At 48.4% G+C, this 24919-nt stretch overlaps 1 protein-coding gene and 1 long non-coding RNA gene across 2 annotated transcripts in view; one reads left to right on the top strand and one right to left on the bottom strand.

Annotated features, from left to right (window-relative positions):
* Nucleotides 1–876: 876 nt before the first annotated feature.
* The window catches only part of CDHR3 (cadherin related family member 3), a 64577-nt gene continuing 40534 nt past the window's right edge, over nt 877–24919 (bottom strand). The window contains exons 9-19 of the mRNA XM_053218616.1: nt 20678–20849; nt 19058–19160; nt 18064–18162; nt 15956–16182; nt 13855–14026; nt 12068–12318; nt 9753–9934; nt 7015–7028; nt 5324–5355; nt 3006–3054; nt 877–1558 (exon numbers count right to left, since the gene is read on the bottom strand). Coding sequence (XP_053074591.1) covers nt 1257–1558; nt 3006–3054; nt 5324–5355; nt 7015–7028; nt 9753–9934; nt 12068–12318; nt 13855–14026; nt 15956–16182; nt 18064–18162; nt 19058–19160; nt 20678–20849 — 1603 coding nt within the window. The 3' untranslated portion in view covers nt 877–1256. The remainder of the gene's footprint in view (nt 1559–3005; nt 3055–5323; nt 5356–7014; nt 7029–9752; nt 9935–12067; nt 12319–13854; nt 14027–15955; nt 16183–18063; nt 18163–19057; nt 19161–20677; nt 20850–24919) is intronic.
* Nucleotides 8842–16625, top strand: LOC128314812 (uncharacterized). The gene is made up of 4 exons (XR_008296898.1): nt 8842–9117; nt 9427–9539; nt 9694–9957; nt 13813–16625. It is a non-coding gene; the product is annotated as an uncharacterized LOC128314812 (long non-coding RNA).

Below are 24919 nucleotides of genomic sequence, written 5' to 3'. Positions count from 1 at the left end.
GATCCCAGCACTGGCTCTAACAATTCCCCTCGTGGGCACATGCTCAGAAGACACGAGTGTTTATGCTCACCAAAACACCTGCACAAGAAAGTTCATAGTGATGGGATTTATCATAGTAAAATACTGGAAGCGGCTGCCCAAGTGCAGAATGGATAAAGAAACTGAGGCATACTCTTGCAAATGAGGAGGACGCACAGTGGAGGAGAACTGGATTACCAATCCGCAGCGCAGCACGGATGAATCTCACAGACGTGATGCTGGGTACAACAAGCAGGGCACAAAAGAGCATGTTTCGTGTGATTGCATTCCTGCGAAATTCCGAAAAGGCGATACTAATCTATGATGATAAAGATCAGAATAGCGGTTATCTCTGAGGGGAGCCTGTTATGAGTGCAATACCTTAGATCTGTGCACTTTATTGAATATAAGTTACACCTCCATAAAAAAAGAAGAATAAAAAAAGGTGTGCGTTGTGTGTTCTTCTTCCTGGATGAATAACTCATTATATATTCATCCATTTTTTTTTCCCCTCTGGCCTGCTTCTTTCAAAAAAGATCGGAGGTGACTACAAAGGCGTGTGGCTTTGAGTGTATTTATCAGGGAGGCAATCTGAGTGATACTACACAAAGGGCAGGTAATCGAGATGAAACCAGGTGTGAGGGGAGCCCTCAGCATTCATGTCGGAAGTCCTAAGCACTTCCTAGGGGGTGAACCGAATGAAGCTTCCCAGTAGTCACCACGAAGAAGAAACACGGTTCCTCCTCCAATAGCTAACGGTTCATCTGATCAGAGGACAGAAACCCGAGAGAAATTTCACCTGTGCTGTCTCAGAAAAAGGCAACTAGATAATCAAGCCCCTGTCTGTTTAAATTTTTTTTTTAATGTTTATTTTTGAGACAGAGAGACAGAGTGTGACTGGGGGTGGGCAGAGAGAGAAGGAGACACAGAATCAGAAGCAGGCTCCAGGCTCTGAGCTGTCAGCACAGAGCTCGACGTGGGGCTCAAACCCATGAACTGTGAGATCGTGACCTGAGCCGAAGTTGGGTGCTTAACCGACTGAGCCACCCGGGCGCCCCGCCCCTGTCTGTTTTAAACATTCCATTTGGGACCCTGGATCTCCCAGTCCCTTCAGACCATGTTTTCACCCCTAAGGCACTCCCACACCTGCCCTCGTGGAATTTAGGGAGAAGCAGCATCCCAGGGCCATCAAGGTCCCTTCGCTGTGCTGCACTGTGGGCCCCACAACCAGGTACCCATTACTTTCCTGGGTGCAGTTTGGGGGAAGCCCTGCTCATGAGGGCTGTGTTTCTGCTCTTGGGGGTGCCGAGCTTGCCATCCTGGTTTCTGGAACTGGGGCTTGCATCCTCAACCTGTGCTTTGCTGCTCAGCCCATCTTGCTCGCCGGTGCTCCCGGGTGGCCCGGCCCCTTCCCCTGCGACAGGTCTACGTGGAGCAGCTCCGTGGGGGCTGGGCTCTTGCCATCTTGGCATTTGGGTTGAGGGATCTTTCCACTTTCTGGTTCCAGTTTTTGAGTTGAATTCATATACTGCCCCAGTAACTAGAGGGAAAAAAATACGCAACCAGCATATAAACGAGGGAATTCAGGATGCTCTCTTCCTCCATCTCCAGCCCGCTCAGTTCTTACCCCGAGGGAAAGCTGAAAGGCACTAGGAGGTGTGAATCAGGGCACAAACTTTGCCAGCCCGCCCTTTCCACGAGCTACAGGGCTCCAACCCCACAGGTAGCAAATATCATGCCTCCCTGGGTGAGGAGTCTCAGGACAGGCTCTCGGTTGTGAGATTAGAAAGCCACATAAATCTTCAGTTCCGTGTCAGTTCTGGATAAATTCAGTTCCGTTTTTAATGGGGTTACCCGTCATGTTCTGAAGGGTTTGTTTTGAGAGCCCCCGGAATCCCAGATAGAGAAAGGAAGTCACCACATAAGGAGGAAAGGGCTTTTTTATCTATGTTAGGTTAGCAGAGATTGGTAGATGCGGACACTGAGTCTGGTCTCTGTTGAGATGGTGCAAGGGAGCCATTTTTATTGCGTCAGCGTGGCAGACACTAATTGGTGTGTTTATTCACATTAGTTCAATTTGCTCATCCCTCCCCCGCCCCCGCCTTTTTTTTTTCTTCTGTCAACCCACAAATGTAGGTAACAGCCTTGGTCCTCCCTGGCTTTTGCCCCAGAAGCTGGAGTTTCAGGCGATCCCCGGCTCTTGCCATTTCCCTGCGGCAAGAGTGGCCTCTCGGCAGGGGATCCCACCAGCACTTATGCTAATGTGGGCACATTATGGTAACAAGTACCTAATAATAGAGGGAAATTTAATTCCAGCAGCAGCAGCAGCCTCTCCTGGAGAGGAGCCATCCTTCCGAGAAGGACTGAGCCGCTCGCATGTGAGGGTGGCAGGGAGCCAGCACGCTTGCCTCCCGAGTTTGGTTTCCTTCCCTTTATTCACATCTATAATTGAGCCTTTGTAAGTGGAGGGATGTGTGTAAAGGAGCTAAATTTGGAGCTGATTTCATGGGGGTGACGGGAGCTCTGGAGGCCAGCTTTACCTTATGTTCATCTTGCCGACCAAGAAGAAATTCTTGGCCCTGATCTAGGGGGAAAAGGAGCCAAGCCTGCCATTTCTCCCTATCTCTCACTACCAATAGGATGGTGTGAGGAGCATTCAGAAAGGACCGGGGAGGTGGTTGAGCTCCAAAGAGCAGGCAGAATTCAGTCCGCTGAATTGGTTTGTGATTTGGGAAGGGAGGCGAGAGAGGGCAGGAGGCGTCAGGTGGAAATCCTCTGAGGCCTCACACATGGTCATGTGCTGGAGCGTGTGCCAGCCAGCTCTGCTCAGAGGTGATCTCACGCTGTGTTGCAGAGGGAAAGGTCAGGCGACATAACCGAATGATGGACCAACTGAGTTGAGGGCAGGAGATTGGATGGGGTCCTCCATGACTCCACCAACCTGGAATGTGAAAAACACCTTTCGGATGGCATTGCCAGTTAATTACCTGGGTCGATGGCTTCTCCATCAAAGACAGAGTTCATCTGGATCGTTTCCTATGGAGAAGAAAGAGACAGCTTCAAGCACAACTCTACACTCCTCCTCCCGGGGCCAGGCCACTCATCTTCACAGCCTGCGTACCTTACCCAGGGCCTTCTTGACACTAGTCTATTTGATAGGCGCTGTGCTAAAGGCCGAGGACGCAGCAGTGAACACAACGGGTGTGGTTACTGCCTGCACAACGCTTGCAATCAGTGGGCGCCATTGACAACAGGTGGACGATATAGAGTGATAAGGTCATGAGCGGGAATATGGCACACCCTGGGGGCCCGGGAGGGCGGGAGGACATTCATCCTGCCCTGAGTGAATGATAGGCTACAGCTTCACGGAAAGTGGAGCAGAGATGCCATACAACCCTGGCTGAGATCTACTTTGCCTGAGCGGGATCTGTCAGGCAGATGGGCAAGGTGGGCACAGGAGAGCACTCACGTGCTCCCAGCGTTGGGCTATGATTGCGACGCGACCCCTTTCCTTGGCTGATACAATGTTGCTGCTGGGCGTGCCCCCCTTACCAAGGCCTTGTGCTCCTTATCTCTTTCTTCCCCTGTTCTCTGTGCCTCCCTTCAGGACCTGACCTCTGTCGGCACGGAAACACCCCCTTCCCTCCCAAGGTGCCCTCCAGTGATGCCCGCTGATGAGCACGCTGATGAGGACTGTGTTCAGAGTCTCGTGGCCTTTCCAGCACCAGTTTGCATCACACAGGCCATCATCTGCACACTGGCCCATGGCTACTCCACTCCAAAAACAGAGGAAGTGGAGACCATCTGGGTTTTATCCATTCAAACAATTCAGCAGCTGCACTTCTATGGTCATGGGGACTACTTATTTAATTGATTGATTTAATGTTACATATTAAGGTGCTCTCTGAGTGGCATCACCAGGGGTATTGCCTTAGACAATGAGGCTAAGGAGATAACAGATCAGCTCTTTCTCACGCTCATAGACAGGCCCGTACTTGTAAACACTTAGGTGATGGACCTGAGGCAAAGATTCTGGTGCCCTGGACTGTCTTCTTCGTTGTGCATGTCATTCCCCAAATGTATGGGTCCGGGATCACAACAAAATCTTATTATCGGGGGCTGAGGGAGACTTGGGGAGTCACCTTCAAGTTCTGTCACTTCTCAGTGGGCAGATCAGGTTTAGTAAAGAAAAACAAGGAGGGGGGCACCTGGGTGGCTCAGTCGGTTAAGCATCCGACTCTCGATTTCAGCTCAGGTCATGATCTTGCAGTTTGTGGGCTGAACCCACATCGGGTTCAGCACTGCTGGTGTGGAGCCTGCTTGGAATATTCTCTCTCTCTCTCTCTCTCTCTGTCTCTCAAAATAAATTAAAAATCTTAAAAAAAAAAAAATAGGAGCGCCTGTGTGGCTCAGTTGGTTAAGCATCCAACTTCAGCTCAGGTTATGATCTCACGGTTCATGGGTTCAAGCCCCACATCGGGCTCTGTGCTGACAGCTCAGCACAGATTCCATGTCTCCCTCTTCGGATTCCAAGTCTCCCTCTCTCTCTGCCCTTCCCCTGTTCACGCTGTCTCTCTCAAAAATAAATAAACATTAAAAATCTTTTTAATTAAAAATAAATTTAAAAAAATTTTAGTAAGAAAGAAAGAAAGAAAGAAAGAAAGAAAGAAAGAAAGAAAGAAAGAAAGGAAAACAAGGAGGTAAGGGTGGGGGGAGACTCTCCAACTATCTTGTATCACTTTGCATTTATGTGACTCTAACAACTTTCAAAATATTTCCCCACCTGCAAGCTCAGGGCAGGTGTTGCTCCCATTTTACAGATGAGGAATTTAAAGCTTAAAGAGGCCAAGGGAGTCTGCAAGATCATACAGACAACTGTGCAGAGCCGACCCCTGACCCAAGCAATGTTCTGTCTCCATCACTTTTCCTCAAGGTTGTGGAACAGCAAGGAAAAAATAAATCCCACTGAAGGCTGAAGTTCCAGTTGTGGTCTTCAGCTCTTCTCCCCCAGCTCAGTCTCCCAGAGAGCTGGTGTAGATAATAAACACCACTATTCCATATTTATGAAATCCAGTTCTTCTGCAAATATATCAGCAGACATGTTCAGTGGAGGGAACAAATTCTATCAGGAGCTCGTCACACAGCAATCTGTTCCAGTGGCCAAATGCAAGCGTCTCCCTGAATGATAAATACCACCTTCCCCCACCACACCCCCGTGGGGCTGTGGCAGGGTCTGCCTGAGAGGGGACGGGAGTGCCCCACCACACATCACCCAAGCCTGTTGCCCCATGGCCAGCACACTTACCACCAAAACCCCTCTCTTTGTATTCTTCATTTCTGCAGGGAATAGAACAGACAGAAGTGAAGCTTCTTGACACTAAATTGACCTTAAAATTCTACCTCCACAATGGGATTTCTCTTAAACAGGCTTTGAACTTAGTATTGCAGACATGACAAGGAGCTAGTTCTCTGTAGACATGTTTATTGACAGCTTTCTACCTTCTCAGAAAAATACACACTCACACACACACACACACACACACACACACACACACAACAATAATAATACACAGAATTTTAAAAACGATTTTACTCTTTTCCTACTTATTGCTATTCCTGGACCTGGGAAATTAGCCTTTTAATGAAAGATCAGAAAGATCTGGTTGATACATTTGTTCATAATGTGGGGATTCTTTGCATCCATTCTCTATGCCCTTTAAAAAAAAAGTAGCTAGGGTGGTGGGTGACAGTTTGTGAAGATCTCATTAAAATCATTTCATTTGATATGATCAATAACCATTATAATCAGATTTCTAACCCTGCTTAGACGTGCCTTGTGCTTGTCAGAGGCGCCTGCCTATGGGGTGAGTGATTAAAGCAATCTTTTTTTAAAAATCCACTTTCCTGGGGTGCCTGGGTGGCTCAGTTGGTTAAGCATCCGACTCTTGATTTCAGCTCAGGTCACGATCTCAGGGTTGTGGGATCGAGCCCTGCGTTGAGCCTGCTTCAGAGTCTTTCTCTCTCCCCCTTTCCCTCTTTCTCTAAAACAACAACAACAACAACAACAACATACACACTTTCCAGTTCTCTGTCCTGTCTCTTCCCATAGCCTGGATTCCCCTTGAGGCAGCAACTTTTGGGGCTGGGTGCGGACATCCCCTCAGGCTTGGAGTTATCCAGATGGACCTCGCTCAACTCATCCAAAGTCCCAGCTCTCCCTGCCCATCTGACTGCACCCAGCCCCCCTTTCTGATAAGCCTGATCCAAATAACTTGTGGAAATGACCAAATCCATTACAGTCTGAGCATAAAGTGTCATTTGTTCTTGAAAAAGAGGCATCTGTCCAATACAGAGCATCGGCTGTCCTCAAGAGGAGCCACACGCATCCACGTGCAACAGCACAGTAGACGCTGTGTTTAACTCACAGACAATTCACTCCTGTCCCGCTGGAGGGGAACAGACCTTTAGGTGCTGAAGTTCAGCTTAGTGGAGGCAACTCTGGGTAGGGAACAGGCAGGACTAAAATGAGAGATCTGAGGGATGCCTGGGTGTCTTGGTCGGTTAAGCATCTGACTCTTAGTCTTGGCTCAGGTCATGATCTTACGGTTCACGAGATGGAGCCCCGTGTTGGACTCTGAGCTGACAGCACAAAACCTGCTTTGGACTCTGTCTCTCCCTCTCTCTCTCTCTCTGCCCCTCCCCTGCTTGCGTGCTCTCTCTCTCTCTCTCAAAATACATAAAAATTTAAAGAATAAAAAATAAAATGACAGGAGAGATCTGACACACTGATGGCACCATGCACCCCGCCCTTCCCTTTCTGCAGCTACTTCTGACCTCTGTTTCTTTCACCCACAGATGATGTGGCTGAAAACTCACCAAGACAGAACTGCACCCTGATTCTCTGCCAGGTTGGAACGCTTTTATTTAGTACAACAGAGCAAGCAAAAATCAACAATAGTGAGAGCCACAAACAAAGAGAATAGGCCTGGTACATACCTCCTTTCTTCACCCTGCAGAGGGAAGAAAAGGGATGGACAAGAATTAACCTAAGAGTAACCTGCACTGGCGCACATGTGATAACCTGGGGCCTCTGGGCAACTGTATTCCTTGGGATTCAGGGACTGATTAAAAGAGGGGCCAGCCATGGACACTAAAATGAAGACCGGGTTCCTACCGCTGCTCCAAACACAGCAGTTCCGTCGCCGTTGGTTTGGTACTAAAGAGGTTCTGGGAGTTCGATCAAAGTTTGAAAACTATTGCTTTATAGAACATCAGGGGATACATTTTCTCTGACAGCACAGGTGAGGGCATGACCAGCCTGCCTGGCAATTCTCCTGCCTCCTGTCTCTCCCCAGCAGCCAGCTGGAGCAGAAGGCTTGGCTCACAGCAGGAAGCTTCAAGGGCTGGCAGTTAAACCCTGTTTTCCTATAACATGAAGACATGGGGGTGGATGCTGAGCCCCTTCCCATGATAACCTTGGGTTCCATGATTCTGTGACTCTTACTTTTTTTTTAATGTAATTTATTGTCAAGTTGGCTAACATACGGTGTCTGCAGTGTGCTCTCGGTTTTGGGGGTGGATTCCCACGATTCATCGCTTACATACAACACCCAGTGCTCATCCCAACAAGTGCCCTCCTCAGTGCCCATCACCCATTTCCCCTCTCCCTGCACGCCCCCCCCATCAACCCTCAGTTTGTTCTCTGTATTTAAGAGTCTCTTATGGTTTGCCTCCCTCCCTCTCTATTCGTAACTATTTTTCCCGTCCCTCTCCCATGGTCTTCTGTTAAGCTTCTCAAGTTCCACAGATGAGTGAAAACATATGATATCTGTCCTTCTCTGACTGACTTATTTCACTCAGCATAATACCCTCCAGTTCCATCCACGTTGCCGCAAATGGTAGGATTTCATTCTTTCTCATTGCCAAGTAGTATTCCATTGTATATATAAACCACATCTTCTTTATCCATTCATCAGTTGATGGACATTTGGGCTCTTTCCATGATTTGGCTATTGTTGAAAGCGCTGCTATAAACAGTGGGGTGCATGTGCCCCTATGCATCAGCACTCCTGTATCCCTTGGATAAATTCCTAGTAGTGCTATTGCTGGGTCTGTGACTCTAATTTTGTTCTTTGCTGTTGGATAAACGTTGGCAGCCACAGGGTGCAACGAATTTCCAGAGAGGCCAGGCCTGGGTCTGTGTTACGAGCTAGTTTTTCTTTTTTTGAGTCAACCACGTTGAAAACAATTCCCATTTAGAATGTAAGTGAGGGCAACCAGGTTCCAGGTACACTTAACCATAAATTGCTTGAGAGTTGCAGTGTCTACTGGATGACTCCCTTTAAGAACTTCCGCCCAAATCCCATTATGGAACACCACCATCCTCACAAGCTTAAGTGTCACTCTTTTGGAGTTATTTTCTTCTTCCAAATCAATTTGCGAGTACAGCCCAAACAAAAATGCCTCTTTTAATTTCAGCAGTTGCTCAAGGATTTCTTACCTTGAAGTCAAGGTTGCCAATAGCAACAAACTTCCCCGATAAATATGGCAAGATGCAGTGCACATCTTTATGCTAATGCCTTATACTTTGGTACAGTCTTTTCATCCGTAGGTTTTACATGATTTGACAGTACTAGTGAGTCTTCAAAATACCTTTAAAAGGCATGTGAGATCTTATCATCCCCCCGTTTTGCCAAAACTCAGATTCCGACCCCCTGAGGTAGTTGAACGTGGAGCTGAACTTGGAATCTGGAATCCTGAGCTCACTGGGACTCAGCCACAAAAAAAATGATGCAACAAGACTTTTTAAAAAAATACTATATTAAGTATAGGAACGGTGCTAAGTGCTTTCTTTGATTTTGCTCATTTCATTCTTTAGTCCTCAAATAAGGAATTGAGATTCACAGAGGTTGTCACTTGTCTAAAGCCCAGATCCAAACCAGGCCGTGTCTCTCTCCAAATCCCGGGCTCAGAACCATCATGCTGTCATTGCAGGAGCCTCTGAGACTCAAGAAACTGGGTCTGGAGAAGCGTGGGACAACTGAGTGCTCTCTCTGATGTCTCACTTCAGCCAGTAAGAGACACTCCACGGAGTACAGGGTAAGAGGCGGGTTAGTGAGCAGAAGGGAGCAGGAGGGAGCAGGAGGGAACAGGAGGGAACAGGAGGGAGGGGAAATAGGCCTCCACTGACAGCCCTTGAGAGTGAGAGATTGGGGTCACATGCGAAAGAACAATGATTATTTAGTCACACAAAAGCCCAGTGAGTCACTGGAGCCAAGAGCTTAATTCCCTTATCAGTTTTCTGTGCTTCCTCTAATTCCATCCCATCCTTTAAATATTCTACAAATAACAGCACAGCATATTCCTTCACTACTTACAACCAGGTTTTTGGTTTTTTTTTTCCTGAAGCTTTTATCCAGGGCAAGGTCACCAAGGGGTTGAAGCCCCAATTTCATTAAGAACGCATCAAGGACAGAGCAAGTGCCCAGGAAAACCAAAGCAGGAGTTTCCTGGCCCCACAGGTGATGAAGAGGGTACCAGGACTGAGGCGGGGGGGGGGGGGGCGCTGGGATCCCCTCCCCCCATCCACTTTTCCTTCCTTCATGCCAGCTGCCCTCTCTGCCCCTCTCTGTCCCGTGGAGAAAGCCTAATTCTCACCTTTCCCTCTCCCCACAGCCCCAGAAACAATGTCCTAAAGGAAGTGGTGGAAAGGGCCCAGCCCGCTGGCAACTTACAGAGTTTTCTGGTACTTCCCAGCCTTACAGGGACAGTGTCTGTGGATGGCTTTGGCCAACTGGACGAACAGGAACACCAGGAGGCCCAGAAGCAACATGGAGCCCAAAGTGATGACGAAAGGCACATACCATGCTGATGAAGAATAAACGTTTTTTCTCAGGACCTGGCGGATGACCTGCGGCTTGAATGACAGAGTGGGGGACGGTGAGTGGAGGGTGGTTTCGGGCGACATTTTTGACATCAGCACTGTCTCGTGCTGAGTGTTGATTCTGCTGTTTGTTCCTGCTGTCTACACCAGGCATCTGTGTGCTCAGACTTCTTGCTGCAACCAACCCATCACCTTATTTATAGTCTTTCCAAGCACCCATGAGATCAAAACCCAGAAAATTTAGGAAACTGAAAAGCAGCTCCAAGCCTATTTTTATTCTCTTTCCCCTCTTCCCAAACGCTAAAGATCCCATTGGCTTTTTTTCCTGCCAAATCATGGCCTCACCCCGGGACTGATACAGCCATTGTCTCTCACTGGGAAGGCATGTGCCACAAAAGCTGTTCTTTTTAACACTTTGTAGGCTTTTCAGTGCTCACTCACTACAAGCTACACTGCCAGATGAGGGGGCTGACATCACAGTGAAACCCCAAGTTTGGCATTGGCTTCCTAGAGAGGGAGATAGATAACAAATAAATTATGGAGATTTCAGGGCTGGAGATGTCACAGTTGGGTCAGGTTGTAAGTCCCCAAAAGGTGGAAACTCCTTTCTCAGGGGAGTCACTGGCTCGTACCACACCTGAAAGCCCTTAAGACTTTCTTATGCCTCCATCCGTTGGGGTAAGATTGACTCTGGCACATGGGAAATTGTCACTGATCAGCTCCTGGTGGGGCTTGGAGAAGCAGAATTTGACCGCCTGTCACAGGTAGCTGTCTAAGGTTCTGATTACTTGCCTTCTAGGATACTGCAAGTGTGGGGCCGCTGACTAAGGGCACAACTTCACTAGGAGCAGGAGGAAAGGGGACAAAAGAGTCAGCATAAATATAAGCCAGTCCCTCCCAGGAGCAGGGGGAGATAATCCTATTGTCAGATTCCAAGCCTCTCCTTTCCTTCACACCCTGGTCTGATTATGGTGCCTGCTTGTTTCTTGTTACCATCTACTGCAATCTGTACTTAATGTGCTCATTTCAATACCTGCTCGTAATCTGTCTCCCTCTCAAGATCGGTGGCTCTCAAACTTTAGTGCACATCGAATCCCCTTGGAGGCTTATTAAAAACACAGATCACTGGGCTCCACTCCCAGAGCTTCTGATCCAGTAGTTCTGGGGATGTGGTTGGGGACTCCAGGGCCCAACATCTTTCCCTGGAGGTCATGATGATGATCACATTGGGCGAGGTGTAACTCTTCTTCAATATTCTGGGGTAGGCCTAAGCATTGGCATTTCTAACAGGTTTCCAGGTGATGCTGTTGCTGATGGTCTGGGGACCATATTATAAGCTCCATGACAGCAGAGATCATTTTTGGCTTGTTCATCAAAGCGCTTGGCATATTATAAGTATTCAGTCAATATTTGTAGATCGAACTAATGACTTCTTTTAGAATAGAGGTGGGGAGTAGGTAGAGATTGGCACACAGGGACTCTTCAAAATAAGTGGAGAAGAATATACCTGGCAGTTACCTGCCTTTATGGACACTGACTTGCAATGGCTCTTAAGAGCAAGCACAGAAGGGGTTGTAAAGGGAGCTGCTGGCTGCAGACCCGTGAAAGTTGGCTCCTGTGCCACAAGCACCATAGGTGGTCAATACCTGACCTATCATAAATCGGTGCATAAATGCACATCCTTCTTTCCCAACATAGGTTCTACAAGTCCAAGGTCTCACTCAGATCTTAAATGTTTTATTTTTTATTTTTTTATTTTTGAAGGAGAGAGAGACAGCATGAGCGGGGGAGGAGCAGAGAGAGAGGGAGACACAGAATTTGAAGCGGGCTCCAGGCTCTAAGCTGTCAGCACAGAGCCCGATGCGGGGCTGGAACTCACGAACCGTGAGATCATGACCTGAGCCAAAGTCGGACGCTTAACAGACTGAGTCACCCAGGTGCCCCACTCAGATCTTTTGTTTACCACCCAGTGATGACTCCAATCCAGCCCATCTCTCTCCCTCTCTCTCTCTCTCTCTCTCTCTCTCTCGTATGGTTGGCATTCCTGGCAACATCCTAACACCTCAACTCTTTTCGGCCCCTCCCATATTTCTCCTGGGTCCCGGGGCTCCATCTATGTAAATCACAAGGGATGTATGTGGGGAGTCCAGGTTCCAAAGCCCTTACCCTGGAGGTTGTGGTGGCAATTGTGGTTGGGTCAGGAATGACGCTAATACTCAGCGTCACTGTCCCTGTTTCAACACGAGCCTTAGCTTTCCTCCTGCCAGACAGCAAGTTGCCATCAGTTATGTGGACGAGTAGTTTGTAGTCCCAGATTTTGTCAAGCCCACTGGCATAGTCAAAGCGTGTCGCAAGGAGTAGGCTTGTCACGTTGGACCCAGCGCTGGGAGAGAAGGTGAAGTGACTGTTGACATTGCCTAAATGAGATGTGAGACAAGGATTGGGGGGAAAGGAAGAAAAGGGAGAAAAACAAGGGCTTAGAAGAACACTGCATTCCATCGTTTCCTCAAACACGCACACCTCAGGTGTAGACTGGTGTTTCTGATGCACCAGAGTCAGGTCAGTGATAGGACATGGGCCTTAACCACACCAGAGACCTCACGGGTACAGGGAAACTCTTGCTCACAAAGAGTGTGGCTGTGACAGGAACAAAGCAGAAAAGAACAGCACCACACCTGTTCTAGGAGAATGGCTGCCATCTTCCTGCACACCAGGCGGAGATTTAATAATCCTGGGGCAGCCTCTCTAGCCAGTTCTTGCTGTCAGCCTTTATTTGATAACGCTGTGTAACTCACACTCAAACCAATGGGTGGGAGGGAAGAGGCTAGAGGGGGCCATGTCTCCAGCCATGAGCCAAGTTCACTCCGTGGCCTTTCGTGGAACCTGGCTGGCCACACTGGTGGCAGATGTCCACGGATCCCCCAAAGGAAGGTACCTTCCAGCTTGGCAAGGGTTGCAGTCCCGAGTCCTCCTGAATCTACCCCACACCCGCCTCCCCCACAGCTCGGCTGGGGCTCAAGGCTCACAGCTTCGAGTGCCCAGGGCGGAAAGGCTGCCACCAAGCAGTCCTTGCTCATTCCTCTGGCGGCTCCAGACTCATTACCGACTGAAAACCAGTAAATGGAGCAGGAGATGATGCAATTTTTACTCCCTTAGCAGTGAAGAGCTCCATCAAGGCCTGAGGGTTCTCAGTATGGATTATTTCCATCTTCGGCAACGGCAGTCTCCAGGCAGTCTCTGCCCCTGGGTTTTGTGACACGGCCTGCTTGAGAGGCTTCTTGCTGTTGGAGTTTCTGCTCTGCCAGGGCTCAGCCAGCAGCCGAGATGGATTTTTACTCTCTCACCTGCAATTGCTCTGCCTGTTTGGGTTTAAGTCTCTGGCCCCAGCATTTCATTAGATGAGCTATTTTTGTCTAATTTCCATTGAGGGGTGCTCTTTTTTTTTTTCCCCCACAGTGGTATATTTTTAAAGAGAGAAAATGAATGGAGTAGAAGAGAATTCCTGAGGACACGTTTCAAAATGCATTTAATCTATTTAATCTATTATTATCCAGAGAGAGGACTGGGATTCCCTGCCCCCACTACTAGCTTGCAGGAAAGAAGTGGTTGAGGAGATGGACCAAAAAAACAATTTTTTTAAAACTACATTAATATGAGTCACGAATCATGATGGGCTAGGAATTGTAGAGGATGGGGGTGCCATCAATGGGGTTCACTCTTCCTTCGGCCTTTGGGCAACCACGGATGGGAGCCTGGGAAGAGGTAGGTGAGACAGGGAAGCCTGAGTGAGGAGTTATGAGGCACATGACCATGACGCTCCTCATCCCTGCTTCTCTCACTTAAAACACTCCCACCCACACACACTGTGCCCAAATCCGTGTGTGAGCACAGACCCCCTTCTCCCTCAACAGCTGCTGAGGCCTCCAACACCAGGACCCTTGGAAACAGCATACCTGAGCCAATGGAGTAACGAAAAGACCTGGGACTGGAATCAAGGTCAGTACACGTCAGCTTGAAATTCTGAATGTTTGTGCCAACTCTCAAACCCACTGGGATGGCCAGGAAATAAGAGTTTGGGGTACAAATTGGCTTTTCATCATTTTCTTCAAGGACGTTCACAGTTACCTAGAGCAGCAAGAAGGTGGCCGTGGTTAACAGCTAAAATTTACTGAGAACTTTCTGTGTGCCAGGCACCGGGCTATGCGCTTTTGGTGAGCCAGCTCATTGAACCTCGCCTGAGATAGAAAATATGGTTATTCCCATTCTACAGATGAGGAAACTGAGGCTTAGAGAGATTAGGGAGGGAACTTCAGGCCGTTCAGTTTGGTGAGTGTCGCAGTTCAGGCAATTTGAACTCAGGTCTGTCCCCCGCCCCCGACAAATGCATCCAGACTCATGGGCTCATCCCCAGATAAGGCTGAGTGGTTTTCCCAGTAATGATTGTAAATTTACGGTGATGCTCTATACTTCCTTGCCCATCACCCTTGTGAATGGGAGGTTCTGTCTTTAACTTTGGATCATAGAGCAATGGTTCTCGGCCCTGGCTCCACTTTCATGGGACCTCTCCAGACCAAACGAACTGGACTCTCTGGAGGGTGGGGCCCAGGCACTTTTTTAAATGTTCTCCAGCTGATTCTAATATGCAGCCAGGATTGAGGACCACTGGGATAGAAGGAGTCAACCGCGCTAAGCCAGGATCTCATCTGTAACCTGGACTATTAGCACCGCTCGAAGCTGGTGGCCCTAACCTGTCACAAGGAGGAGCCAGCCTATTCTCCTTCATCGTCGCCTTTTATGCTTCGTGAATTGGAATACGGCCTGGGACGCCTGCCAGCACAGAATCACAGGACGTCAGCCCTGAAAGGGACGTATGTGATCATTACCCTTTTTAAAGGCTTATGAATTTTGAATCGTATTCATTCTACCTTTGAAATTTGGGGATTTCAGCTATTTCTGAGCCCGGGAATAAATTGAAATGTTCACTCTAGTTAGCTCCCAAAGTGGAGTCCATTCATTTTTTCTCAAAAACCCAGCCTAACAAACACTACAATTATCTTCAACTTGGCCCGTCTTTTGCTCAGCTAGCAATGCTGAGCCTCACACATCATTAAAAACGTGTCCTGTTAATTCAAAGCCACTCATCAGAGGGACTGGACTATTCAGGCGATGGGTTATCAGGTGGCTCTCCATTTAAGAGAGAGAGAAATTGGGACACAAAGATAAGCGTTGCTCAGAGCCCCTTGGAAACTTGGGATCAAAGTTGAGAAATGAACTCCGTCTCCTGACTGAAGCAGTTGTTCCCTGTGTCACACGGGGCTGCCTGCCGCTAGCTATGAGTCTATGTTGCCTTATGCTTCCTCACTTTACTGATGGGAAAGACCAAGAAATAGTTGCGTCTTCGTGGCCATCATATTACCTTCGGATAATCCGAACCACAGACAGCACAGACCTCTTCAACCCTAGCTACTCAAAGGGCAGTCACGGACCAACTACATCAGCATCACGTGAAGCGTGTTAGAAATGCATATTCTGAGGCCTACTCAGACCTGCGGACTCAGAATCTGCATTTAACCAGATGCTCAACACCAAAAGTTGAGAACCAGCATGGCCCTGGGCAAGGTGCATCATTTTAAGGTCTACCCTATCTGATGCAATGCAGGTGGGGTAGGAACATGACAAAACTACCGAGGAGGGGGGAAACACAGGGCTATAGTACCACATCCCACTATGCATCCCACCGCTAGCCTATACCCACTGCAAAAGCGAAGAGAGATCCGCAGATGGAAGCTTGCCCCACACAGCGCTAATCAATCTTGGTGACCTCCCAAGAGGTCTACGGATGCCACAACCTTGGGTCTACGGATGCCAATCTTTATTTCCCGGGCTCTGCTAGGTGTGTCCGTGTGTGCCATCCTGGAAACCACTAGACATTTCCTGTTACACCTGCAGGATGGGCTCCATTAAGGTTCCTCATTGCTACAGCCACGGAAGGTGCCAGAGAGAGCCCACGTTAGCCAGTCGGGCTGCTATGAACACACCAACAGCCCCACTCACCGTGACTGAGCTTGTGTCCTCACTGCTGGTGGCCTGGATTCTGAGAATATAGACAGGGGTTGTTTCATAGTCAGCTTTAGTCACCAGCTGGAGTTCTCCTGTCCGGGGATTGATCCAAAATATGTTTGGAGACTGGAAGCTGGCCCCTCCGGCAGAGATGGAGTACACGACGCGGCTGCGGGGGAGGTCTTTATCAGTGGCGTGCACTTGTCCAACCCGAGTTCGAGCTGGAAGAATAAAGCACCTGAGATTAGTACTGCTTTGGGGGATGAGGGGAGGCTCCATGAGCACACATTCTCACTGCCATGGGCAGAAAGACTTTTGGAGGTCTCTTTGCTGTTCAAACTCTGTATGTTTTATGTCTTCTATTCTATTAAAATTAAATCACGCTAATGAACACCCACTGGGTAACTGGCCCTAAGATCCAAGCAGTAGAGTAAGGTGTAAAAGACAATCCATGCCTTTATATAGACTCCAAGCCTGCCAGTTATGATGTGATCATAAACAACACAGCAAAGACCATTTTCATAGGTCCTCACTTTGCCACCCTGTTGTCTAAATGTCTTCTGCAACTTTCAAATTTTCTGTGCTGAGCATGAATTGCTCTTATAATAAGCAAGATAAAAAATAAACAATTTTTATTTTTTAATGTTTATTTATTTCTGAGAGAGAGAGAGAGACAGAGTGTGAGCGGGGGAGGGGCAGAGAGCGAGGGAGACACAGAATCTGAAGCAGGCTCCAGGCTCCGAGCTGTCAGCACAGAGCCTGATGTGGGGCTCGAACTCACAAACCACGAGATCATGACCTAAGCCGAAGTCTGATGCTCAACCAAGCCACCCAGGCACCCCGGAAAAGAAACCATTTTTAAAAGGGTTTAGCAATTGATGATGATTGGAGTAGAGAATTTTAAATACTGTTCCATATTGCTTATTTTACAAAGCTTGTCGGTGGGGCTGCTGGAGTTCTGGCTTGCTTGTTTTGTAGAAGATTTTTCTCATATATTGCACTCCTTAAGGGCTGACACCCCTTATTTAACTATATGGCCCCAGCACTAAGTGCTTGACCCAAAGGAGGTAATCCATAATTGTAATAAGATCTGTGAATTTATAAGAAGACTATTACCGCTGCATTTGTTGGTCACTGGGTAAGGTATAAGGAATTAAAAGGTTTTTTTCAGACCCTCTTTTTATGCTTTGTTTAAAACTTAATGTCAGGAGGGGCACCCGGGTGGCTCAGTCGGTTGAGAGTCTGACTCTTGGTTTCACCTCAGGTCAGGATCTCACGGTTCATGAGTTCTAGCCTCAAGACGGGCTCCGCAGGGATTCAGGATTCTGTCTCTCAAAACACATAAATAAACTTTTAGGGGCTCCTAGGTGGCTCAGTCGGTTGAGCATCCGACTTCGGCGCAGATCATGATCTCATGGTCCATGAGATCGAGCCCCGCGTCGGGCTCTGTGCTGATGGCTCGGGGCCTGGAGCCTGCTTCGGATTCTGTGTCTCCCTCTCTCTCTGCCCTTCCCCTGCTCATGCTCTGTCTCTCTCTGTCTCAAAAATAAATAAAAAAAATTTTTTTAATTAAAAAAAAACAAATAAACTTTTTAAAAAGTAAGTTTTCTTTAAAAAAAAAAAGAGAAATCAAGGTGTCAACAAAGGGCAAAAACAGCGAATCCTATTATGGGAGATAAAATGTCTTTATTTTGTTTTTAAATGAAGGAAAACTACAAGTGGGAAATCTTTTCTCTATTTTTAAATTTCTATTCTCTGAGCGAGCTGGATAAAAATCACAGTGGAGACCAAGGGAAAACTTAGGCTACAAAAAAGGGAAGATTAGCAGAATCAGGCACGCAGACAAGGAAGCAATCAGGGGTTTGGAGAAATGCAGTTTAAACAATAGTTTTCAAAATCTAGGTTTCACCTGAAGGGCTCCTCAGCAGTAAGGACAATTTAAAAGAAATAAGAGGTACAATAAACACGGATGAGCTGTGAGTTGCTGTGCACAACACCACGCGGGGCCCTTGTGCTGGAGGGAACTTCCCCTCTGCTAAGGGCGCGTCTGGATGGAGGAGTCTATCAAGAGCACTGGGGTCTGGGTCTTGTCTGCTACTTACCTGGCCTTAATTCTGACACATCAAATACGTAGGACGGGCTATCAAAGACAAGAGGAAACTCATTTTCTGGCTCCGTGAGGATGTAAATGTAGATGTTATCTAAAAGCAGAGATAGAAAAAAAAATTTTTAATTGTAATACCCCATTCTCACTCATATGTTTATTCACCATGTTTAAAGCACCTGCTGTGTACCAGGCTCTGAGCAAAATAAAGGGGGTGCAAGGTGAATGAGACCTGGTGGGTCCTGCCTTCACAATGCATAGGGCAGTGGCCCTTTACTAAATACATGTACAGGTCACTGTGGACACCAGAGGAAGGGCAGGCTGGCTCACGGGGATATTTAGAGTTACACAAATGGGGCCAGGGTGGAGTGGGGGTGAGTGGAGGGGGGGGGTTCTGGGCATGTGCATGGATACCGAAGTATAGAACTGCACGACTCTCGCAGGAAAACTGCAAGCTGGTGGCCTTGTTGGAAAAAGGGGGAGCTTAGGGCTGGACAACCAGAGCTGAAACCAGAGAGTCAGGCAGGGGCCAGAGATGAAGGTCCTTGTGTGCCAAGCCAGAGACTTTGAATTTGAACTTGACAGCTACCGGGAGACACTTGGAGGGCTTTCAGCGAAGAAGTGATATAATGGTATTTGCATTTCCTGAAAATCACTGTCAGAATGCAGAGTGTGCCCCGGAAAAGGGCAAGACAAAAGCCAGACAGAAAGATCCTTCAAAGACTCTTAGTGTTATAACTGAGCCAAGAAAGAAGAGGTTCTGCATTCTAGCACTGCTAGCAGATGGGGGCAGGGCAGGAGAAAGGACCTGGAGACCGGTTACACGTGCCTGGCAAAGGACAGGAGGAGGCTGGGCTGATTCCCAAGTGTTTGGGTTTCTGAGGTCTCCTTTTGAACACAAATGTCTACCCCAATACCGAGTACTGCCTAGCACAGTTTAGTTGTTGCTACCTGAAATAAAGCTTCATGAAGTCGATAAAAATGATACTTGCTTTTGTGGTAAGGAGGGGCAACATCCTGAACCTGGATTATCACAGCATACGTATTGCCAGCTGCTAGATTGCTTGTATTTTCATAATCTAGGTCACCAATCAGCTAGATTAAAACAGAGATAGCACATTGCACAGAGTAAAAACAATCCTTTTAATTCAACCGACAGAGAAGACATTTTCATACACTGTTACTGGATATGTAAAACCTTTCTGGAAAGCAGGTTGCCTATTAGAGGAGCTTTAATGAGTTACATCCATAGCTTTGCTCACTGCTGGGGAATTGATTCAGAAGAATTTACCAGGAGAGGATCTATGTTTCAAGACATTCATCAAGCACTACTGTCCAACAGTAGGGGCTCAAGGTCTCAGCTTTGTTGAAGAGAAACACAATATAGAATCCCATATGCAGGGATGTTTCCATCATTTGAAATATTTATGCAGCTGGGGCGCCTGGGTGGCTTCAGCAGGTTAAGCGTCCGACTCTTGATTTCAGCTCAGGTCATGATCTCATGGTTCGCGGGTTTGAGCCCCACATCGGGCTCTGTGCTGACAGTGTGGAGCCTGCTTGGGAGTCTCTCATTCTCTCTCTCTCTCTCTCTCTCTGCCCCTTTTCTGCTTGTGTGTGTGCTCTTTCTCTCTCAAAGTAAATAAATAAACAAGTAAATAAATGAAATGAAATGTTTATGGAATATACATAAAATCTATGCACAGAGAAGACAAGAGGGTAATATATCAAAATGTTAGTAGTGGCTATCACTGAATGGTAATGCCGTTTGTGTTTTCTACATTCTACTGTGAAGATGTATTAATTTCCTAAACAGAAAAAAGTAGAAATTATCTCTCAGCTGACACGTGTGCATTAAATTGGTAAGACTTTCTTGGGGGTGGAACAAGGGCTTGGGATGAGAGGTGGAGACAGGATGCCTGGGGGCTGCCTGTTCTCCTCCCTGAGGCTCTATCTCTGAGGCAAAGACCTCCCCCTACTCCCAGACCACGCCCCCACCTTCTTCTGCCTTCCACTTTCCTCTCCTTCCCCGTCACCCTCTGGCAGGAGCCCTGTAGGGAAAGGTGCACAGCTCATTGAGACCCGCTTTTTACGGCCGGCCGTCTGTCTTCCAATTCTGCTTCTGCCCCTGTGGAGACGCTGTGGAGTGGGGCATCTACACACCCCCATTTCCTCATTCTCTGTTGGATATCCAGTGGTTGCACGATGCTGAATTTGGCAAGATACACTCAGGGCCCTGAGCTGGCTTTCTCTCCCCTCACACCTCTCTGGGCCAGAGACGGGCACTCAAGGAAACAAAAGTGCACAAGCCCAGAGGGCTCTAATGTGACTGCAAGCACCGCACTGAACAGACATGCCAAATTGCAATCTCAGGAAAGAATCCAGTCCTTAGCACCCCAGGCACAACTATGCATAACAAATGATTCCCGGAACTTGGGTAAAATAAAGAGCAAATGGGGAAACCAGAGTCACTATTAAGTTTGTCGGTTACCGGTTACCGTCGCTTCGAGAGGGAGTTACCTTGGAAATTGCTCTCTACGGGGCAGCAAAAGCACTAGGCATATCACACCAGCTCCCCCGATGCCCTTTCAATGAGGCAACGACCATGAACTGACCACGATTTTCCCAGAGCCAGCTGGATCCTGTGAAAATCTGCCGCTAACCCCCACTCCAGATGGCGAGCTGAAGTTGAATCGGTTGTTTGGTGCTTCGCTGTCATCGTCAGAGCAGAACTTGTTCAGGTCCAGGAGCGACGTCCCCTTGGCTGCTCTTTCAGGCACCATAATGCTGGCGAAAAGACACGATTCAATATTTTCCCCCAACAAATGGTGATTGAGTGTTGCTCCTGACAGGGGCCCTGGGCTAGACACCTCTGCTTTAATTTCCGTTCAAAGCCAGTCCGCAGTCATTGTGGTTACCGCCCTTCCCCTGCTCTGCCCTTCCCTCCTTTCAGACTATTCTTAACACAGCAGCCGGAGGGATCCTGTTAAAATGTCAGGTCACCTCACTCCTCTGCTCCTAAATCCCACATGGCTTCTCATTTCACTCCAAGTCCTCACTTTGATCTAGGGGGCTCTTCCCGATGTGTGCCCCTGCCTTGCCTTACCTGTCTGAGCTCATCTGCTCAAAGGCTCCTTGTCTGCTCCCACCTTGGGCCTCCTGGTGGTCCTCGAACTCTCCCCATGCTCTGGCCTCAGGCCATCCCACTAGCTTCACAATGCCCTTCTTCCCACATGTCCAAGTGGCTCACATATGCACTTCCTTTAGTCTCCAATCAGTGTCACCTTCTCAGGAGGCCACCCTGGTGACCCTCTCTGAAATGTCAGCCTCTCCCGCCCCTTGCTCCCTTTCCTGTTCCCCTCCTTCATTTTTCGTCCTTAGGGTGATCGTTTTCCAATACACTACATGGTTATTTATTTATCCTGTTTATCTCCTATTTCCCCTCCTGGAAAGTAAGCTCCATGAGGACAGGGACCTCTGTCTGCTTTGTTCTTGGCATGCTCACTAATGTTTGTTGGATGAATGAATGTTGACCCAGGAGACTAGCGCAGCTGTGAAGAAGTATAATAGGGAAATAGAAATTCTGTCCTGCCTGCCAGGGGTTTATGACCCGGTTAGGGAGAATCCTGGACCCCTGCACGCCTCACTTCCCACGATTTGAAAATTGGGTATTCTGCCACCTGTGTTCTAATACCTCTGATGTCCTAAAAGCATCTCCTAACACCTTAGTATCATTCACCCAATAGAAGTGTGGTTTTTTTTTTTTTTTTAATGTTTAGTTATTTTTGAGAGAGAGAGAGAGAGAGAGACAGAGCATGAGCAGGGGTGGGGACAGAGAGAGATGAGACACAGAATCCAAAGCAGGCTCCAGCCTCTGAGCTATCAGCACAGAGCCTGACACGGGGCTCGAACTCACAGACCGCAAGATCATGACCTGAGCCAAAGTCAGACACTTAACTGACTGAGGCACCCAGGTGCCCCTAGAAGTGTTCTTTTTTTTTTTAATTTTTTTTTAACGTTCATTTATTTTTGAGAGAAAGAGACAGAGCATGAGTGGGAGAGGGGCAGAGAGAGAGGGAGACACAGAACTGGAAGCAGGCTCCAGGCTCTGAGCTTTCAGCACAGAGCCCAACACGGGGCTCAAACTCATGAGTGGTGAGATCATGACCTGAGCCAAGGTCAGGTGCTTAACTGACTGAGCCACCCAGGCCCCTAGGGGTGTTTTTTAATTGAAGTTTTTATTTATTTATTTGAGAGAGAGAGAGAGAGAATGAATGGGGAGGGACAGAGGGACAGAGAGAGAGGGAGACACAGAATCTGAAACAGACTCTGGCTCTGAGCTGTCAGCACAGAGCCCAACATGGGGCTCGAATTCACGAACTGAGAGATCATGACCTGAGCCGAGGCCAGATGCTCAACCGACTGAGCCACCCAGGCTCCCCCACATCATCTCTTAATGGCATCTAATGTGGGATCTGGGCTCAACAGACGTCTGAAGAGAAACATCTGACAGCAAGGATGGTTTGGGGCTGTTGAGGATAACTGGGCTTATTTCCTGGAAAGCATTTTTTCTGACAGGTGCATCTTTGGCAAAGACAACCTCTGTTTCAGCAGAATCGGGGTCCAAATATTTTCATTCCTGTCTTGACTGTACAAAGTCATAGTTTTATTCATAAGTGCTTAGAATAGGTATCACTTATTAAACACCAACTATATACTGTATCATAACAAGCAATTTAAAAACAGTATCTCTAGGGATGCCTGAAGGGCTCAGTCAGTTAAGCATTGGACTCTTGATTTCAGCTCAGGTCATGATCTCAGAGTGGTGAGATTTAGCCCTGTGTGGGGCTCCATGCTGGGTGCGGAGCCTGCTTAAGATTCTCTCTTTGTCTTTTTCTCTCTCAAAACAAACAAACAAACGAACAAAAAACTCAAGGGGCACCTTGGGTGGCTCAGTTGGTTAAGTGTTCAACTCTTGGTTTCGGCTCAAGTCATGATCTTGCAGTTCGTGAGCTGGAGCCCCACATAAGGCTCTGTGCTGCTTGGAATTCCTGTGTCTCCCTCTCTCTCTGCGCCTCCCCTGCTCATGCTCTCTCTCTCTCTCTCTCTCTCTCTCTCTCTCTGCCTCTCTCTCTCTCTCTTTCTCAAAACAAATAAACATTAAAAAAAGGTTTTAAAAAAAAACCCAAAAACCAAAACTGAAAAAACAAACAAAAAAACACTATCTCTAATTCTCTGACCTTCAAGAGCTTTGGATTCTTGTCTCCATTTTACAGGTGAAGAAAGAGTGGTTCAGAGTGGTTTCAAGACCTGTCCAACAAAGCTGGTCCAGGCAGGCATGCTTCTCTATTGTCTGTGTTAGTAAATTCTATTTAAGGCCCATCAGTGAATCTCCAGGCCCACAGACAGTTTGGGGATCTGGACCTCAACTCCAACTCTCTGGAAGCCAAGGTGATGCATCATCCAAGGAATCCAGGATCCCGAAGCCAGACCTGTCACGCACTCCGCCTCTCAGGGCTGCCTAGCGTGTTTTCATTCTTCCCTGATGGTCGGAATTTTTCCCCCAAATGCGTGACTTGGAAAGCCGCTTCCCCCTCATTCATCAAGCCCTGCCTCAAAGGCCGGCTGCCCTCGCTCCCAGCCATCTGACCACGTTCCCTCCCCACGCAAAGGTGACTGGCCCAGCGGCAGTCAGAGTGTGCTGACCTTCTCCGCCTCTGGCTCACAAACCGCTTGCGAAGCGCCTTCAGCCAAGCGCCGGACAATTTACAACCAGAGCGGGGGCTGTCACGGCGCCTTTGATGCCTCCTCCCAGCCCAGGGCTCATTCATCACCAGCCTGGGAAAGCCGCAGGGGCCTCAGCGCTAAGGGCTATCTCCATCTCTAGGCCGGCCAGAGAGCCTGCGGGGACCGTGTGACCCAGGGGGCGGCCGGGGGCTGGGCACACAGCCATCTACCTCGGACCCACTGCATGCTGGCGCCCTCCCACTCTCTTCTACCTGCTTTCCCAGACTCCCCTGCCGGGACCATGCCAAGAGCCCTGAAGAAGGAATAAATCTTCAGGGACATGTGTTGTCAGAGCTGGTGGCTGCACCGTCCTGTTCTGTGTGGTTTTGACCCGCCCGGGTGCTCTGGCATGGTGGGAGTGGAGAAGGTGGTAAGAGTAGGTGGTGGGTGATGCCCCTGGAGTTTGCAAATGGGGCCAGGTCTTTGGAATAGAGACTTCTACCTCCGGGACTGCAGAAGGAGCCCTTCTGTGGCCCCTCCTCACATCTCAGCTTTCACAGGCTACCTGCAGGTTGGACAAGCCCTGAGGAGCGACATTGCTTAGAGCTACTTCAGTCATCAATACCATTAGTCCGGTTACTCCCTGGCATTGACCTTCAGGGCTAATTTGGAGAGAAGATTATCAAGAACAGAGCTCTTCATGGGCTTGCCCGGACAGTCGAGAATATTCACATTGTGGTTTTGCCAGCTGCTATGGAATGCAGTCTGCAAACCGTCATTCCACATGCCCGGGGAGTCTGGATTGCAGGAAGCCACAGGACGCGCTTGCAGAAGTGCACCAGGAGGGGAGGAAGTGCACAAGGAAGGTTGGAGACAGCGTGGTCCTCTGCAGTCATTGCTTCTCAGAGTTCTGACACCTCAACCCACACCCTCCACTTTTCAGGGTAGCGGAGCAAAGAAGAGCAGGGAGGACCCAGCAGGACAGGGCATTAGGACAGGAAATCCTCCCACCCCCGGGTGCACAGAGCCACCCAAGAATGCTAGCATAGATTTCAATTTTCAAAGAAAGTGTGACCCCACATGTCATCTCTGCTCCATCCCCCGGGCCCAGACTCGGTTACCAGAGGTGG

The sequence above is a fragment of the Acinonyx jubatus genome, chromosome A2 (genome assembly GCF_027475565.1).
Source record: "Acinonyx jubatus isolate Ajub_Pintada_27869175 chromosome A2, VMU_Ajub_asm_v1.0, whole genome shotgun sequence".
Lineage (NCBI taxonomy): Eukaryota > Metazoa > Chordata > Mammalia > Carnivora > Felidae > Acinonyx > Acinonyx jubatus.
This window is presented reverse-complemented; position numbering and strand designations above follow the sequence as displayed.